This window comes from Saccopteryx leptura, chromosome 3 (assembly GCF_036850995.1).
Source record: "Saccopteryx leptura isolate mSacLep1 chromosome 3, mSacLep1_pri_phased_curated, whole genome shotgun sequence".
Lineage (NCBI taxonomy): Eukaryota > Metazoa > Chordata > Mammalia > Chiroptera > Emballonuridae > Saccopteryx > Saccopteryx leptura.
Genome location: NC_089505.1, coordinates 73,380,836 through 73,399,919, shown reverse-complemented (window position 1 = coordinate 73,399,919; position 19,084 = coordinate 73,380,836). Strand labels below are relative to the sequence as shown.

Below are 19,084 nucleotides of genomic sequence, written 5' to 3'. Positions count from 1 at the left end.
GAGGCAAGTTTCTTTTATCTTTTGTTTTATGAAGTTAAGATGTTATGTATGGTGAGGATTCTCTGCACTTGGTAAAATTCTTGGATTGCCTTAGAAATGTGATCAGAGATCTCTGTGATTTGCTAATGGCCCACTTTGCCCTATAAATAAAGCAGGAAGTGGGTGTTGAGTGTGCTCTGTTCTTGCCATCAGCATTGCAGAGGCCTCCCAAGCCCATCCTTTTACTCTAAGCCTATTTTCTTAATTCTGCACCATTCCCACTCAGGACCTGGAATTACTAGCGGTGCTGGTTCGCGGCAGCCTTGGAATATGAAATAGTGTCTGTCTTGGACAAGAGCAGAAGAATCTCCTGACCAGTATAATAACGATAATGCCTACCTGTGAGACAAAGGTTGGGCAGCTGTACTTATAACCCAGGTGAAAGATTGGGGGTTTCTTAGGCTTAATGTTCTCCAGCTGTGACACGAGCCTACTGTGTGTAGAGTACCTTCCTGGACTGTATACGGCTCTGTGGGTCTGTAGGAGCCGTGGGAACAGATATGAATACAAAGCTCTTCTCTGAATAATAGCGTCTTTGTCTCAGTCCCGGGAGTTTCATGTCTTTTAAATTTTTTTATTAATTTTTTTTATTTTTTGTATTTTTCTGAAGCTGGAAACGGGGAGACAGTCAGACAGACTCCCGCATGCGCCCGACCGGGATCCACCTGGCACACCCACCAGGGGCGAAGCTCTGCCCACCAGGGGGCGATGCTCTGCCCCTCCGGGGCGTCGCTCTGCTGCTAGCCACTCTAGCACCTGGAGCAGAGGCCAAGGAGCCATCCCCAGCACCCGGGCCATCTTTGCTCCAATGGAGCCTTGGCTGCGGGAGGGGAAGAGAGAGACAGAGAGGAAGGAGGGGGGGTGGAGAAGCAAAATGGGCGCTTCTCCTATGTGCCCTGGCCGGGAATCGAACCCGGGTCCCCCGCACACCAGGCCGACGCTCTACCGCTGAGCCAACCGGCCAGGGCCAGTTTCATGTCTTTTTCAGCATCTCTGTAACAGGCAGGTTACTTTGTTGGTTTGCACATCTGGTAAAATACAGAGCGTCCTTGGGTTACGACAGTCTCGACATACCACATTTCGAGTTTATGACACTCACTTCCATAAAATCTTAAGAAAATTGAGACGTGAGTGTTTGGCTGTTATGGATGTCTTGCAGTGCTTTAGGTAAATTTTGGGAGAAAAGAAGTCATATATACCTTCCAGACTAGCCTGGAATAATTCTTTAAAAATCTAGAGAGGCCTGCCTCAGATTCTGTACCCTCTCCATCAGCTGCTTCTCGAGATGAAACACCTGTAGTCCAGGTAGAGTCATCTCCAGCGTCTCCTGCATGTTCCTTAGGCGATCCTGATTCACCTGACCCAGTATCTCCAGCACCTTCTGCAGGTTCTCCTGCCTCTCCAGCTTCCTCCTCCCAGTAGGTCACTCTCTCCCACCTTGCACTGCCCCTTCCAGTGTGCAAGCCAACCACAGGAATAAAGGGAAGGAATTTTTTTTACACTCATTTTTTGTCTTTGTTGTTGTTACTACAGTACAGTGTACAGCACAGTATATTTATGTCCTTTCTCTGTGGCTTAGTTGTGTTTTTATGTTCTAGATCAGTGGTCCCCAACCCCCAGGCCACAGACCAGGAGCGGTCCGTGGGCCATTTGGTACTGGTCCGCAGAGAAAGAATAAATAACTTACATTATTTCTGTTTTATTTATATTTGTCTGAACGATGTTTTATTTTTTAACAATGACCAGATTCCCTCTGTTACTTCCATCTAAGACTCACTCTTGATGCTTGTCTCGTAAGTTCGACAATTATATTTTAAAATACCACAGTTTTTACACTGGTTGCATAATTTTATTTTGTGCATTTATCCGTCCCACCCTAAAGGCCAGTCCATGAAAATATTTTCTGACATTAAACCGGTCCGTGGCCCAAAAAAGGTTGGGGAACCACTGTTCTAGATTATGATTTTACAACTGTGTTAGCATAGGTAAGTGAGGCTAGGCTGTGTCGCAACTTACACCAAAATTCGGGTTACGTCATTGTCATAGGAATGGAACTGTGTCATAACTTGAGGACCCCCTGTATTCTTCCCATTTCTGACAGCCTTGGCAATGAGGCTGGCTGGTGACTGAGCCCTCTATGAACAGCATTCGGGTTATGTCACCTGAGCAGCAAGAAGCTTGACACAGTGAGGTGGATAGGGCCAGTCTGCTTGGGCTGTTGTGACACAATTCCACACAGAGGGGCTGATCAACAGCCATTTCCAGGCCCTGGCCAGTTGGCTCAGCGGTAGAGCGTCAGCCTGGTGTGCAGGGGACCCGGGTTCGATTCCCGGCCAGGGCACATAGGAGAAGCGCCTATTTGCTTCTCCACCCCCCCCCTTCCTCTCTGTCTCTCTCTTCCCCTCCCGCAGCCAAGGCTCCATTGGAGCAAAGATGGCCCGGGCACTGGGGATGGCTCCTCGGCCTCTGCCCCAGGCGCTAGAGTGGCTCTGGTCTCGGCAGAGCGACGCCCGGAGGGGCAGAGCCTCGCCCCTGGTGGGCGTGCTGGGTGGATCCTGGTCGGGAGTCTGTCTGACTGTCTCTCCCCATTTCCAGCTTCAGAAAAATACAAAAAATAAATAAATAAATAAAAATAAAAAATAAAAACAGCCATTTCCATTTCCCAGTTCCGGAGACTGGAAGTCTGAGGTCAGGGTGCAGCAGGGTCGGGTGAGTGTTCCTTCCTAAGTGATAGACTTCTCCTGTATCTTCACAGAAAGGAGCTCTCAGGCCGCCTTCCCAAGGGCATCCATCAATCCTCTCCATGAGCACTCTGCCCTCATGACCTCATCACCTCCCAAAGGCTCCACCTCCTAATACCGTGACCTTGGGGATTAGGTTTCAGTATGGGAAGTTTGTGGGACACACACACATAGCAGGACCCCTTGTGAAAACGAAATATTGTTTTTATACAACAGAGTAGTAATTTTGTGTGGTATGCCTGCACTTCTTCATCCCATAAGAGCCAGAGGGGATTATCCCGGTCAGTGAGGTCAGGCAGAGAAGTGGTAATGGGACAAAGTACCCTGTGTCTTGTCACTGCAGGGTGAGTGAGGGTTCATTCAGATCAAGCGTCACTAACCTGATATATAGTGGTACCCTAACACACCAGCACTTTAAATCACGAGCAATTTGAGAGATGAGCAGTCACTTGTGGGATTTTTTGCTTTAAGTCACAACCTTCCGCCACCCTCCACTAGATGGCCTGCTGAACGTTCTGAAAGGGAAGAAGAAACAAACTTCCATGGAAAGGTTTTGGTTGAAACGGCCTCCAAGTGAAAGGGAAGAAAGTGTGGCAGAAAAGCCAAAAATCAGTGAAGAAAATGATGATTAAGCAATGTAAAAAAATAGCAATTAAGTTTAGTGATAAAGTTACGTATCATACGTAGTGTATAAGTTAAATTTTGCAATTAAATGTAGCGTTAAGCATGTAGAGTAGTAAGTTATGTTAAGTGATAGCACATGAAATGAAAGCCTCCTCTGCCAGTCTCCTCCCCCTCCGCCAGCATCTGTGCCTGACCTTGAAGGTAAATACACTATATAAACCAGTTTATTTCTTTACATTCTCTCTTATTATGTATATGTATATGTATTTGTTATTTACAAAGTAAATTTTCTTATTTAAAAGCATATAAAACAAAAAATTTGTGTGGTTTTTGGGGGCCAGAATGGAATAATTGCATTCCCAACTAATTTAAATGGGGAAATTCAATTTGACACATGAGCAAATTGAGTCATGAGCTCACCCATGAAACGAATTAACCTCGTGTGTCAAGGTACCACTGTACACAGTTCTTATTATATGAACAATATTCTCTTTGTTAGAGGGCTCAGACTCCATAGCCCTATGGTGTTATCACCTCTTTACCAGTGGGTATAGCTGATGTACCCTGACCATACTCAAAGTTCTGATTTCCAATGACAGTTGACTGGGACCCTACAGATGTATCAAGCTCAGTCCTTCCAGCAATGAAGGAACATGTCACTCTGGGTCTCCATCATCTGCAGGAGTCCTAGCCCTTACTAGGCTCCTGGGCGATGGGAGACGCACACATCTCTGTGAGTGATGATTTTGTCATTTAAAACCTCTGTGAAAGGGAGCAGCCTCCCTTAGGACCCATCTGGTGTATGAACTCAGGGCCACCCTGACACAACTACCAGTTACACCTCTGAAAGCAGAAATTAGCTCACTAGTCAGGCCTCTTCAAAACTGAAGTGTGGCTTTTAGGAATGTGTGATTCTCTAGCTTGTTAAATAACAAAAATTCAAACAAGTAAATTTAAAGATAAAATTGGCTTCATTCAATGATTCGTTAATTGGGTAACATCCAACCTGGCAAGTAGAACAGAGCTCTGCCAGGCGTCCCCAAACTACGGCCCGCGGGCCGCATGCAGCCCCCTAAGGCCATTTATCCGGGCCCCGCTGCACTTCCGGAAGGGGCACCTTTTTCATCGGTGGTCAGTGAGAGGAGCACTGTATGTGGCGGCCCTCCCGCGGTCTGAGGGACAGTGAACTGGCCCCCTGTGTAAAAAGTTTGGGGACCCCTGCAAGCCCTGACCGGGTAGCTCAGTAAGTTAACCACTAACTGAAGATTAGGTCTATAATCATTTGGTCTATCAACTTCATACATCACCAGAATGGCTAACTTTTGTGGACTGGCGTGAAATTTCTGGCAGAGAAGCACTGGTCCACGGACTGGCAGTTGAAAACCACTGAGAGCATTATCCTGATACGCCAAGGTTGCGGGTTCAATCCCTGGTTAAGGAATATACAAGAGTCAACCAATGAATGCATCAATAAGTGGAACAACAGATTGATGTTTCTCTCTAAAAAAATAGAAGAAAAAGGAACTCCAAAGGGCTACAGAAAAAGAATTTTAAAATTTTTACTTATTGATTTTAGTGAGAAAGGGGGGGAGAGAGAAAGACAGGAATGTAGATCTGTTCCTGACTGTGCCCTGACTGGGGATCCAACTGGCAACCTCTCCACTTTGGAACAATCCTCTAACTAACCAACCCAGCTATACAGCCAGGGCCAGAAAAATAATTTTAAAGGTGGGGGGGAGGAAAATTTTAGTAAAAAACATTGTTTCAGGCAAGGTCGCTCTTGTAAGGGGAATGGAAGGTGACAAATTTTACCTTATTGATGCTGTCCAGGTAGTTCCAGGTGGAGTGGTCAAAGGTTACATCCTGAGAGGCCTTGAAACTGCCATTAGGTTAGGTACTCTGTCTTGTTTTGCTGATGTATGGTTTCCTAGGCCCATTTTGGGCCTGCTGTCTCTTTTTTTGTTTTGTTTTTTTTGGTGATGGAGACAGAAACAGAGAGAAGGACAGACAGGAAGGGAGAGAGATAAGAAGCATCAATTCTTTGTTGCAGCACGTTAGTTGTTCATTAATTGCTTTCTCATATGTGCCTTGACGGGGGGGGGGGGGCTACAGCAGACCAAGTGACCCCTTGCTGAAGCCAGCGACCTTGGGCTCAAGCTGGTGAGACTTGCTCGAACCAGATGAGCCGGTGCTCAAGCTGTTGACCTCAGGGTTTCGAACCTGGGTCCTCCGCGTCCCAGTCAGGTGCTCTATCCACTGCGACACCGCCTGGTCAGGCTGCTGTCTCCTTTTTAACAAGGCTTGATATTCCAATCTTGAAATGAGTCAACTTGGAATGTACCACTCGCAAGATAGGAAGGGTCCAAACGTTTCCGAGTTTCATGCAAATTGCATATTCAAGAATGAAGCCAGACTGGGCTTTACAGGAACAAGGGGCACCTGTGTCCCTTATGGAGGAAATCTGAAGCTCCACACTGTAGCCAAAGCCACTGGCCCTAGGAACCCCAATCCTCTGAGATTCCCATACATGCAGGGCCCTGGTCCAGTAGTGGTTTAAGCTGAAACCTAGTGGAGTCCCCTGAGCCCTGTGGCTGTTTAGTCTCTGCGTCAGCTGTGCAGAACTGAAATCAGGTGTTGTTCCCTTCACTGGTCAGCTTTCAGGTACCTGGCCTGCTGCTAGTGGCCTAGCTGTTTATTGTGCCTCTTGGAACACTGCAGACTGGCAGGTTAAGGGCGCCCCACATTTGGGCTGTGAACTATGGAAACTAATTGCAGTGCTGAAATAACTGTTTGGGTCACTCATTTAGATGTTTATTGGAGAGGGTCTGTTCTTGAAGAGTCTGACTAGAATCTCTGATTGTTTCTGATGCAGAAGCTACCTCTGCATGGCACACTTGTAACTTTTTTGTTCAGCTTTTTTGGATATAACTGACAAAATTGTAAGATATATAAAGTGCACCCTTAGTTATGAAGAACCATAGTCTCAGTGAGCTGGGGTTAGGGTGGGGGAGTGATCCCGGGAATATGGAGGTCAGGGATTGAATTATACAAGCTCCCTCTCCCCTTTTTTGGGAGTTTCCGAACTAGACTGGGTAGGGGGGTTCTTTGGAGAAGATGCTTGGGTTAGTCAGACCTATCCAGGAGTCCAACTCAGGATTGCCCTTCAAGTGGCAGAGTAAAGGAGGAAAGAACACCCCAGGCCTCCCTGTCCCCATCCCCCAACTCCCTCAGGGTGGTCCTAAAATTTCAGTTGCGGGGAGCTGTGTTGAGTGAGGCTAGGAACAGCAATTAGCTCTGTCCCGTCCTTGCTTCCAGTTTGTGAGAGGAGACAGGATACAAGGTATAGACACAGCCACAGCTATGGGAATAGGGATTTTGAGAAAGACAAGAGAGAAGGCAGGCAGATTATTTGGCTCTGGGGGCTTGACAGCCAAGCCTGAAGTGAGCCAGGGAGATCTGACAGCTGAATAGGAAAAGCTCTCCAAGTAGGGAGGGTACAGCCTGGGCAAAGGCTTGTTGACATGAAAAAGCACGATATGCTTGGTGCTCAGATGGCTCTAATTTTCAAGGAGGGGTCACCTGGAACACGCAGGGAGTTAGAAGATAATGCCTAGACAGGGCTCAGGAATAAGATGCACAACGGTCTTGAAGACCAGCCCGACGGCCTCGACATTCAATTCAAACACTAAGGCAGGTCTCCATCCTTCGCTGGACCTCGGCATAATAAGACGTAAATAAACAACTCATGTTGGCCTCCTCTGGCACAAAGGCGCGGGGAAACCGCCGGCCAGCCGAACGAGCCAAGGCTTCACAACCCAAAACCTGTAGACTTGTTTCTCCACCTGACAGCCTCAGTCCCAGGGACGCACGCGCAGAAGCTTTCTGCAGGACTCGAAGGACAGGCTTCGACTCCTCCCAATCCTGCCATTTATTGGCTAGAAACAACTGCACGTCTTGGCTGTTGTTAGTAGCAACGTAGGCGGGTACAACGTTGGTCGCTGGGATATTACGCACTTCCGTTTCCTACACCACCTTTTTTGGCTCCGGCAAGGCTAACCGCGTCCCTCCGACCAATAGCAAATGGTCACTGGGCGGGACCTCGTGTCCGGACCAAAGAAACGCGGCTCGGCTAGACGTAGGGCGACCAATGACCACGGGGCAGCCCCTGTAGAGTGGCTCGGAAGCCCCCTCGCCGCCTTCCCTCCTCCCGCTCTGCCCCTCCCTAGCCGTATTCAGCACGGCGCTGGCCGCAGTCTGACAGGAACGGGACGGAGCCAAGATGGCGGCAGCCGACGGCGACGACTCTCTCTACCCCATCGCTGTGCTCATAGACGAGCTCCGCAATGAGGATGTTCAGGTCCGGAGACCACGGGAGACTTGGGGAAGGCGGGATGGAGGACCCCCAGGGGACACGGGCGGCCCTCGCGGAAAAGGCTCTGTGTTCGCTGGGAGTGGCGGAAGGTCGTGTCGGCCAATCAGCGTCCATCTCTCATCTCTCCGGCTCCCTGGACTGGATGAGAAGGCTCCCAGGATTGGGCGTCGATCCAGCGGAGGGCGGGAGCGAGGGCGAACCCGGAGGGTCCCAGGTCTGCCAAGTGCGCGCGGCCCCGGGGCCAGGGAGGCCGCGGCCAGGCCGGGAGTCGGCCGGCCGGCCGGCCAAATGGGGAGAGGAGGGCTCAGGCTTTCCTTGGGGCTGCGGCCGAGTAGGGGAGGGGCCGCCGGATTGGTGGCACCTGGGGAAGTTTTTCTCCTTTCTGGGTTTCGGTGGCTGGGTCTCAGCGCTCTGGGGTCGGCTTCCCCAATGGGAACTGAGAGGTGAAGTAAAGGCCGCCTTCCCATTTCCTTCCCTCCGTTCCGGTTCCGTTTGGGGGAGGGAGGCCAAGACATCCCACCTTTAAGGAGTTAATGTAGGAACAAATTAAGAGGTGGAACCCCACCCGTGTTCTGGGACCTTCCCTTGGTCCGGAGCTTGGGCAGCTTACTAAGCGGGCTGTCCCCGTTCTGGTGAGTGGGACAGGGAGGCTCGGGTCCCTGAGCCCGGCCCTCGAGGGATGGAGGAGTTAGGAGTGCACGGTATGCCCACCCAGCTACACCTCCTCACCTGCCGTGTGACCTTGGGCAGGTTACTTCACTGCTCTGGGCCTCGGCTTTCCATAAAATATAGACTGATGATAGTCCTGGCCTCTGGGGGTGGGGATTGCGGTTGTGAGGGACTGAACGAGTTAAACCAAGTATAATAGAACAGTGTATGGCCTCTTTTGAGAGCCTAATAAATGTTAGCTTTAATCACCGAATGGGCCCCATTTGCCCTTTGGGCCTCAGTTTCCCTATATGTAAAATGAAGTCGTCCTGGGCCCAGCCACGGAGGTTCTGGGTCTGTCAGTCTGGTTCCGGAGTCACAGGCTGTGGTTGCATGGCCCCCTCTTCCACTGGCGGATTGACACAGGCAGGTTGGTTCAGATCGGTGAGCTTTGGTTTCCTCTGCTCTCCAGTGCAGGTAGTTGTCTGGTTCATAGGGCTGCTTGTGAACTCATTTGCTCCTTGAACACCTGCCACAGGGCAGGTCTAGTGCTGAGGATATAGTGGTGACATCAGTTGCTACACCGGAGACAGATGTGAAACAGAGCTGAAGAGAGTAATAACACGTGTGAGAAGTGATGGTAGGGAAACAGCAGGATGTTGTGATAGTGACTCGGTAAATATTTTGGGGACCTCTACTTTCTGTCAGACACTGGTCTAGGGATGGGTATGCAGCAGGGAATCAGATAAACAAAACCACCTGGTCTGGAGGAGCTTACCTTGTAGTGAGGGGAAATGTAATACAAGACAATCAGTAAAGTGTGTTGTCTGTTAGATGGGGAGAAAGACTAAGGAGAAAAATGAAGACGGTTGGGGAGGGTAGTTTTCAAGAGTGATCAAGGAAGGCCTTGCTGAGAAGATGATGTTTGAGCCAAGACCTGAAGGAGGCCAGGGAAGCAACCCGGAGGCTGTCTGGGCAGAGTTCATCGCGGGCATGAAGTGGGCCAGTCAGGGGAGGCTCCTCTGAGGATGCAGTTGAAGCTGGGACCAGGAGAAGGACTCAGCCCCAGGAAGAAGCTGGGAAGAGCCTTCCAGGAAGAGAGAGCATACAGGTGATGGCAGTAGTTCTGCCCACCAGGGGACAGTTGGTATTGTCTGGAGACATTTTGGGTTGTCACACTGGGGAAGTGTGACTGGTATCCAGTGAATAGAGGTCAGGAAAGCTGCCAAACCTTCTACACTTCACAGGACAGCCCCCACAGCAAAGAATTATCTGCCCAAAATGTCCATTGTGATGAGATTGAGAGAGGCCCTGGTATGGGAAACTCCTGAGGCAAATTTAGTGGCTTAAAAGAATGCCAGGTGATCATCCTACAGTTCTGGGAGTCCAAACTCTGACGGGTCTCACTGGGCTAAATTCTAGGTGTTGACAAGGCTGCTTCCTTCTTAGAGTCTGTAAGGGAGAGTCTGTTTCCTTGCCTGTTCCACCTTCTGTAGGCTGCCTGTATTTCTGGGTTTGTGGTCCCTTGCTCCATCCTCAACGGAAAGCCTAGGCCTGAAAGAGACACACACCCAAGAGGCAGTGCTGTGGGAGGAGGTATGTCAGAGACTGCCGTGTTTCAAGTTACTCAACCCTTTTGGGCCTTTGTTTTCTTGTTAAGTGGAGAAAAAAGAATGGAAAACACACTGGGCCAGGTTATTGTGAGGATTAAATGAGATGTCAACTATGTAAAGACACAGTAGCTACTAAGACCTTGCAACAGCGTGCCTGTGTCCACATCTCAGAAGTAGGATGTGACAGGCTCCAGCTTCTTTTTTTTTTTTTTTTTTGTATTTTTCTGAAGCTGGAAACGGGGAGAGACAGTCAGACAGACTCCTGCATGCCCCGACCGGGATCCACCCGGCACGCCCACCAGGGGCGACGCTCTGCCCCTCCCGGGGGGGGGGGTCGCTCTGCCATGACCAGAGCCACTCTAGCGCCTGGGGCAGAGGCCAAGGAGCCATCCCCAGCGCCCGGGCCATCTTTGCTCCAATGGAGCCTTGGCTGCGGGAGGGGAAGAGAGAGACAGAGAGGAAGGAGGGGGCGGGGGTGGAGAAGCAAATAGGCGCTTCTCCTGTGTGCCCGGGCCGGGAATCGAACCCGGGTCCCCCGCACGCCAGGCCGACGCTCCACCGCTGAGCCAACCGGCCAGGGCCTCCAGCTTCTTTTTATAGGGTGCCTGGGGATGTGTTGAAGCAGAACTTAAAAATAAGTTTCCCTCTGAGTTTAAACCAGAAAAGAAGTTGTAGGATGCTGGTGAGGAACACGGGTTCAAGTTCCAGGCTCTATGACGAATTCACTAGGTGACCTGCATTTCCCTCTCTGTAAAATACATGCAAAGGTGGTATCTGCTTCATGGGTTTATTCCAAGAATTACAATGTGTGTTAAGTCCTAAGCTTCATAAATAGTAAGTACTCTTTGAATGGTAAGGTTTCTTACTGATTTTAATAACTGCTCTGTCAGAAATGTTACAGAGAACCCAAGCAGTAGTTACTTAAACAAGTAAAGGGAACATTTTTGCCTTGATTACTAACAAGGATATTACAGAATTGGGTCAGAGTCTACCCTTTTCTCCTGCTTCCTGTGGTCACAAGCTTGCTGCAGCATCTACTGTCCTGGTGTCCTTGCTAAAAGCAGGGGACATTCTAAGACAGAGGTTCTTGTCCTCCTTTTTGTCAAGGAGGAAAATCTTTCCTGGAAGCACTTCAGCTGACTTGCTCTTACATCTCTTTGTCCGGAACTAGGTCATGTCCAGAGTTAGCTGGGATTAGGTTTGGCTGTAAGTAATAGGAAAACTCTAAACAAATGAGGCTTAAATGATCTTGAAGTTTATTTCTGACTCATGATCAGAAAGTCTGGTGGTGGCCCTGGCCGTGTAGCTCAGTCGGTTAGAGCATTGTTCAGAAATGCCAAGGTTTGCAGGTTCGATCCCTGGCCAGGGCACATATGGGAAGCAGCCAGTGAATGCACAATTAAGTGGAACAACAAATGAATGCTTCCCCACCCTACCCCCTTTCCTCTTTCTGTTTCTCTAAAATCAAGCAATTAAAAAAAAAAAAAGTCTGGCAGTCCAATCTGGTATGGCACTCTGTGGTAGGGTCCCAGGCTTGTATGTCCTCCATTCTTCCATCCCCCAAGTTACCTCAAGGTTTTATGATGGCTGCTAAAGCCCCAGCAGTCACAGCCCCATTCCAGACAGAAAGGAGGGGACAAGGCTGTGACCTGATCTCCCCATAAGGACACTCCCTAGAAGTCACACGTGCCATTCCCACTTGGATTTTATTGGCCGGATGTTAGTCTCATAGTAACATTCAGATGCAAAGGTGATTTGGAAATACCTTTTCTTGGGGGTGGGTGAGGTGGGGTCATGAGCACAGCTGAAAGCCAAAAGTTAAGAAGCAGCAGTGCAGCCAGTGCAGGACCTCCTAACCAGGGCCCTTGTATATTTCCAGGGCAGGTCCATGAATATGGATGAGAAGAATCACATCTTTATTTTCACTAACCTCTAACTAAAATTTAACTTCCCTTCTGTTATAAACTCTAGTATTACAGGAGGACATTATAAGGTCTTGCTTTAAGACCTATCTCATTTCAGCCATTGCAGATACTTTGTGTATGCTCACCTCTTCACAATTTTAATATTGTGGTTGTTATTAAACCTGCCAAAAGAGTCCATGGCAGCCTCCCCAATAAAAACAAGTACAGCCTGACCAGGTGGTGGTGCAGTGGATAGAGTATTGGCCTGGGACACTGAGGACCAGGTCGCCAGCTTGAGCGTGGGGTCGCTGGTTTGAGCATGGGATCATAGACATGACCCATGGTCGTTGGCTTGAAGCCCAAGGTCACTGGCTTGAGTAAGGAAGGGGTCATTGGCTTGGCTGGAGTCCCCTATCTCCCCAGCAAGGTACATAAGAGCAATCAATGAAGGTGCTGCAATGAAGAATTGATGCTTCTCATATCTCTCCCTTCCTGTCTATTCCTGTCTATCTCCCTACCCTGTTCTCTCTGTCAAAAAAACAAGTACAGATTGCTAGTGGTGATTACTGGTTAAGAGCCACCTGGCTGGGGTTCAGATCCCAAGTCTGCCACCTACGCGTGTGTGAGGTTTCTTAATCTTCTGTATCTTTGTTTTCTCTGCCATAAAATGGGTGATCCTATATTCACCTCATGAGGTTGTTGTGAGGATCAAATGAGTTAAAACACTGACACACCGAGAACAGTGCCTGGTATACAGTATGTACCATGGAAATATTTGCTGTCTGTTCTGTCACTAGTATGGGAGAAGAGAAAAGCAATGGTGGACAGCTAGCCATCTATCACTCGTGCCTTTTTTGGTGGCCAAACAAAACCACGACACTTGTCAACAGGATGAGGTGGCTACAGTGCCATTATTTACTATATTTCCCCATGTATAAGACTTTCCCATGTATAAGACGCACTTTAATTTGGGGGCCTGAAATTTGAAAAAAAAAAGTATTACATAAAGTTACTGAACTCAAGTTTTATTCATCATAAAATTCATACAACTCCTTATCTCTGTCAGAATTCCCATCCATTAGCTTGTCCTCATCGGTGTCTGATGACGAATCACTATCTTCAACAATGAGCGCAAAAACAAACACACAAAAGCGGGAAATGCAAATTAAAAAATCTACAACCACTGTATAAGACGCACCTAGTTTTTAGATGCCAAACTTTTGGGGGGGAATGTGCATCTTCTACATGAAGGAATACAGTATCTACCTCTGGTGCTAGGGTATGCCCAGTATTGTCACTTTATACTGATAGTAACCTTATGAGAGTAGGGATTATAACCCCATTTCACAGAAAAATTAAATTGAGGCTCAGAAATATGCAAAACGTAGCCTCAGACCCCACAGCTAATATGTAAAGCAGCTCAGCCTTGAACACGGGCAGTGCGATCCAAAGCACCCGTGCTGCCTTTCTTAAGTGTTAATGGTGCCGTCTACACTGAAGAGACCAGCAGACAGTTTTAACACAACCGAAAGCGCATCTCCAAGGATGGCTGTGGAAGGAAGAGGGCTCTCCACCAGGGCAGAGACAGCCTGATTCTCGGGGGCCCACCCCTGGGGCATCCTCCCTACGTGACATTATGATGTGGAGGTTACAGTGCCAGCAAGTGACAGCTTCCCTGAATTAGTGTCCTTGCCTCTGAAAAGAGGATTCTGGGAATAACAGCTATCTCAGAGCAGAGTTCTGAGGATTAAATGTGCAAATTATCCATGTCAAGCCCTTGAATGCTGCCAAGCACAGTAAGCATCCGATAAACGTTAGCTGCTGTTGCCACTGACTTCGTGATCATGAGATTTTCTGTCACATCAGTCCTCAGGGCTGCTGCTCACCTGTTGTGGCCCTGGCCCGTGTATACATTTTCCCCTAGTCCAGCTGTCAGAAGAACCCACAGACCCAGCTTGGAGGTGACAAAGAGGAAAGAAATAGGTCACTAAGTCACTGCTTCCCCACCTCATATTTCATCATGGAAAACTGCAAACATACAGAACACTGAAAGACTAGAACAAGAGCCGGCAAACTGCTGCTTATGGGCCATATCCAGCCTGCTGTCTGCTTTTGCAAGTAGAAGTTGTTTTATTGGAACACAGTCATACCCATTTGTTTACATGTTGTCTGGTTCTGTGGCTGCTTTTGTGATGTAAGAACACAGTTGGGTGGTTGGGACAGACCTGGTGGTCCGCAAAGCTGAAAATACTATATGGTAATTTACAGAAGGGTGTGCTGACTCTTGAGCTAGTACAATGAGCATATATACACGCACACAAATACACACACACACTTAACAGTCCAGGTCCACTGTTAGTGTTCATCATGTTTAGTTTTTTGGGTTTTTTTATCTCTTTATACATTTTATTCTCTGGTTGAAAATAAGTTGCCGGTCTTGCAATACTTAAATCTCGTTAAGGTCTTTCTGTCGTCAGGAAGGTGAGTTTTTGGACCACTTCAAGCCCAGGTAGTCTAAAAACCTAGTGATGCTGTACGAAACTGGGTGTGGGGAAGGCCATGATAACATTTCATCAGATTGTCTTCATTTTCTGTGATCTCAAAGAGATTTTTAAACCCTTGGACGAGGGAACCTAATTGATGTATTGGACCCCAGTCACTGACACAACTCTTCACAGTAGCCTGAGGCCTGGGGAAAGGACAGGTTGAGGGGGGCCCCAGTCCTTTCTTGTTCTGCTTCTCCTTCCAGGCCCCACTGTCAAGGTAGAGAAACAAGGTCCGGGAAGCAGAGGTCACAGTCAGCCGTGCCGTCAGAGCTGGGTCAGGGTCCCCGCTCTCTCAGTGCTTACCTGGACAGGTCTCTGCCCCTCTGAGCCTCTTTGCACAGTGCTGAAAGGGGCTGTCAGTCGTGTTCACCTTTCTCACTTCCAGAGGATGTCATGAGGTCCCAACTGGAAGCTCTGAGAAAGGTTGTGCCCCTCTCCTAGCTTCTGGTGACTGCTGGCAGTTCTTGGTGTTCCTTGGCTTGTGGGTGCATCCCCTGATGTCTCCCTCCATTTTCATCTCGCCTTTCCCTCTGTGGGTCTCTGTCTTCTTTCTGTCTGAGGACACTCATTGGATTTACAGCTGTGTAGAGGAAACTCGTTCTTCTCTGTCTCCTTGACTCTCACACATGGCCACACACAATTTCTGACTCCCGATGTGGGGAGTTCTCCTCACCCAGCCATTCTCTGTGACACTGCCTGGGTGCCGTACAGTTCAGTTCTGACACTAACCAAAGTAGGCCACAAGCTAAGGGCTCAGTCCCACAGGCCTGCCCCTTCCCAACATGCACACACTTTAGATGCCAATGACAAGTCCTCAGGCTGCCCACAACTTCTGCCTGACTTGGCCACAATTTAAAGGTTTCCTGACCCCCTCCTTGGATTGGATGATTTGGTAGAACAACAGCATACAGAACTCAGGGAAATACATTTACCAGTTTCTTACACAGCAAGGGGTGCAGGTGAGCAGCCAGATAGAAGATAACAGGCTGAGGTCTATAATGTCTGGAGTGGAGCTTCTGTCCCTGTAGAGTCGGAGCATGTCCCCCTTCTGGTGCTTGGTCATGTTCACCCACTTGGATGCTCGCGAACCCCCTATCATTGGGGATTTTTATAGAGGCTTCATTGTGTAGGCTTGATCAACCAGTAACTCAGTCCCCAGCCCCTCTTTGGAGAATGGAGGATATGGCTGAAAGTTCCAAGCTTCTAATCATGGCCTGGGCTTTTAGGTGAGCGGCCCCATCCGGGAGCCCACCCACAGTCACCGCCCCAGAACAAAAGACATTCCTGTCACTCGGGGACTTAGAAGGACTTTGGGAGCTCTGTGCCAGCATCCGGAGATGTTTCTCTGTTACTTCACAAGATCCCCCCAAAATTTAGGAGGACCTCATCCTGAGATACTTATTGATTACATCTGCAAAGACCCTGTGTTCACATTCACAATTACTGGGTTTAGGACGGGGAAGTGTCTTTTTGGGGGCCACTATTCAACCTGTTACACTAGTGGCAGGGTTCTTTCTCTTCTTTCTCTTCACACTAGTGGTGTTACTACTACTGCTAACGCTACTCCTGTTTTTTATACCAGTGCTGTCATAATACTGTCTGTTCCATTATCATCACTATTAGCCCACTATTAGTTTCAATCCCTGCTTTGTACCATCTGAGCTGTGTGACCCTTAGAAGGTACTTGCTTCCTAGCCCGTTTCCTTCTCTGTAGAATGGGGCTTATAACACCATGGCCTCAGGCTTGTGAGAGTTAAAAGACCGTGTGAGGGAGCGCCCAGCCTAGGGACTGGCACAGAGTAGCTGTGCTGGCTGCCGCTGTTGGAGTGTGGTGTGCAGTGTATCCAGAGGTGCCAAGTACAAGAGGGAGGCGAGAGCAGTGGGCTAGGGAGTGGGGGAGTATGAGTTTCCACAGAATGGTCTTGGAAAGTGCTGCTGAGTAGGTGTTAATTAGCTCAGTGAGACCCTAAAGATGCTTAGCTGAGGCTGTCTCTCCCATGGTAACGTAATGACTCAAGGTCACAGAGTAACTTGATAGGTGTTTGCCAAGTTATTATTTGGCCTCTTCACACATACTTAGTTGTGGGTGCTGTTGGGTTTTCTTAAGTCAAGGCCTGCTAACATTCTCCCCTCCTTTTCTTGTTTTCGTTAGCTTCGCCTCAACAGCATCAAGAAGCTGTCCACAATCGCCTTGGCCCTCGGGGTGGACAGGACCCGTAGTGAGCTTCTGCCCTTTCTCACAGGTAACGAGATGCACTCACGGGGCCCAGGCGGGGTGCGGCAGAGCCTTCTGGGTGGGAGCCTCACTGTGGATGTAACAGGTCGCTTGCAAGTGTCTTCCCTGCACTAGGTACTGTGGGTTCTCAGGGTCTATGAGGAGATGTGCAATCCTTTGAGGGAATGATCTGGAATGGTAGGGGACATGCCCTTACCTGTGAGGAATTGGGGACAGGGGTCTGGAGGCAGGTGTGAATTGCAGCTCCGATCATTAGAAGCTGGTGACCTAGACTAGTTACTTCACTCTCATATAGTTTTTATGTACAAATGGGGATGAACACATAATAATAACAATAATCACTAATATTACTGTATGCCTGCCCATACCAGGCACTGTACTCAACCCTTTCTTGTGAGGATTGAGTTAATTCAGCTAGAGTCCCCAGAACAGTGCTTGTGCTCAGTGTAATTCACCATCATTATCCAAGTTAACCCCACAGCAATTCCTAAGGTAGGTAAGACTGCCCCCAATTTTTGGATGAAGAAACTGAGGCATGAAGAGATGAAGTCAGTTGCCCAACGTCATACAGGAGGTGACTTGGAGGGCATATTACCTAGTCATGCTGCCTCCAGACTCTCAGCTTTGATGAATGGCTTGGGGACCTGACTGCCTGGGTTCCAATCCAAGCTCTACCTCTTTCTGGTTGTGTGTCGTCAGGTGAGGTATTTCAGATCTGCCTCTGATTCTTCATGTGTGAAGTGGGCATAATAGTATAATGTAGTCTGGTGTGTGTTGGCGCAGTGAATAGAGCGTCAACCTGAAACGCTGAGGATGCCGGTTTGAAACCCTGGGCTTGCCTGGTCAAGGCACATTTTTTTTTTTTTTTTTTGTATTTTTCTGAAGCTGGAAACGGGGAGAGACAGTCAGACAGACTCCCGCATGCGCCCCACCGGGATCCACCCGACACGCCCACCAGGGGCGGCGCTCTGTCCCTCTGGGGCGTTGCTCTGCCGCGACCAGAGCCACTCTAGCGCCTGGGGCAGAGGCCAAGGAGCCATCCCCAGCGCCCGAGCCATCTTTGCTCCAATGGAGCCTCGCTGCCGGAGGGGAAGAGAGAGGCAGAGAGGAAGGAGAGGGGGAGGGGTGGAGAAGCAGATGGGCGCCTCTCCTGTGTGCCCTGGCCGGGAATCAAACCCGGGACTTCTGCACGCCAGGCCGACGCTCTACCACTGAGCCAACTTGCCAGGGCCTGGTCAAGGCACATTTAACAAACAGTCAATGAACTACTAAAGTGAAGCAACTGTGAAGTGATAGTACCTCTTCCTCCCAACTCTTCTCTCCTCTCTCCATAAAATCAATAAATAAAATTAAAAAATTAAAAAAAGAATACTATAACGTGCCAGGAAGAGTAAATACAGTGCCACATAGAATGCTGTCCCGGTGCCCAACCTGTGTGCATGCTGCTTACACGTTAGCGAGTACCCTGAGCGCTCTTGTGTTTGCAGTGTGGACGCAGCACTGAGGACGGTGTCTGACACCAACTGCTAGCAAGTCCTCTCTTCCTATTATTCATGTTACAACTTTATACTAATTAATACTGCAGCTAAAGCCACAAAGTCACACAGAGCTTTGTCCTTAATGAACTCCTTCTCATCCAGTCTTCTCTCTCAGACCTAGTGACAATCCTGGGGGGAAAAAGGGGACATGGCTTGTTGTCCCTTCCTCATTTTACACAGGAGAAAGTGAGGCATAAAGGACAGGGACTTGCCCACAGTGACACAGCTCTGACTCAGAATCACAGGCGTGTCTGTTCTAGGTGCCACGTGAGAAGTCAGCATCGGCACACATGACACTGAGCAGATGGCCCCTAACTAGGTGGCTTCACTGGTGAGCTGTTGGAGAGACTTGAGAGCCTTCAGATGCTGAGATAGGGATAACCTCTGAGACAGCAGGGGACGGGGGTGTGGCGCAGAAAAGCTAAAGTGGTTAAAAAGTTGTTCGGGTGATAAAAAGTTGGAAACCTAGCGGTGCTACCAACCTCGACTCTGTGAGGCAAAATTGGGTGAGCCACGCCACCTGCCTTCCTCCATGCCCTTACCTGTGAGAGTCCGACCCAACTCCTAGGGCCCTCGGGAGGATTAAGTGCTTCCCACATAGCCTGGTCCTAATGGGCTTGCAGAATTACAGCAAGGGGGCAGTGGACCAAAGAAGGCCCGAGGCAGGACGTGGACTTTAGAGACAGCAACTATGAGCAGAGTCCCCACAGGTGACCTGAGTCTCAGTCAGGGCTAGACAGCTGGCTTCTGTCCCACGCTGATGGGATCCAGTGCTTCCTCTGTACTGTGGGAATAGCCATGTAATATAAACTAGGGCCATTGT

The 19,084-nt window shown here is 49.0% G+C and overlaps 1 protein-coding gene across 2 annotated transcripts in view; it reads left to right on the top strand.

Annotated features, from left to right (window-relative positions):
- The first annotated feature begins 7,585 nt into the window (after window positions 1-7,585).
- Window positions 7,586-19,084, top strand: part of PPP2R1A (protein phosphatase 2 scaffold subunit Aalpha) — a 32,595-nt gene continuing 21,096 nt past the window's right edge. For both annotated transcript variants that reach the window (XM_066374178.1, XM_066374179.1), the window contains exons 1-2: window positions 7,586-7,761; window positions 16,640-16,730. In XM_066374178.1, coding sequence (XP_066230275.1) covers window positions 7,684-7,761; window positions 16,640-16,730 — 169 coding nt within the window. In that variant the 5' untranslated portion in view covers window positions 7,586-7,683. The remainder of the gene's footprint in view (window positions 7,762-16,639; window positions 16,731-19,084) is intronic.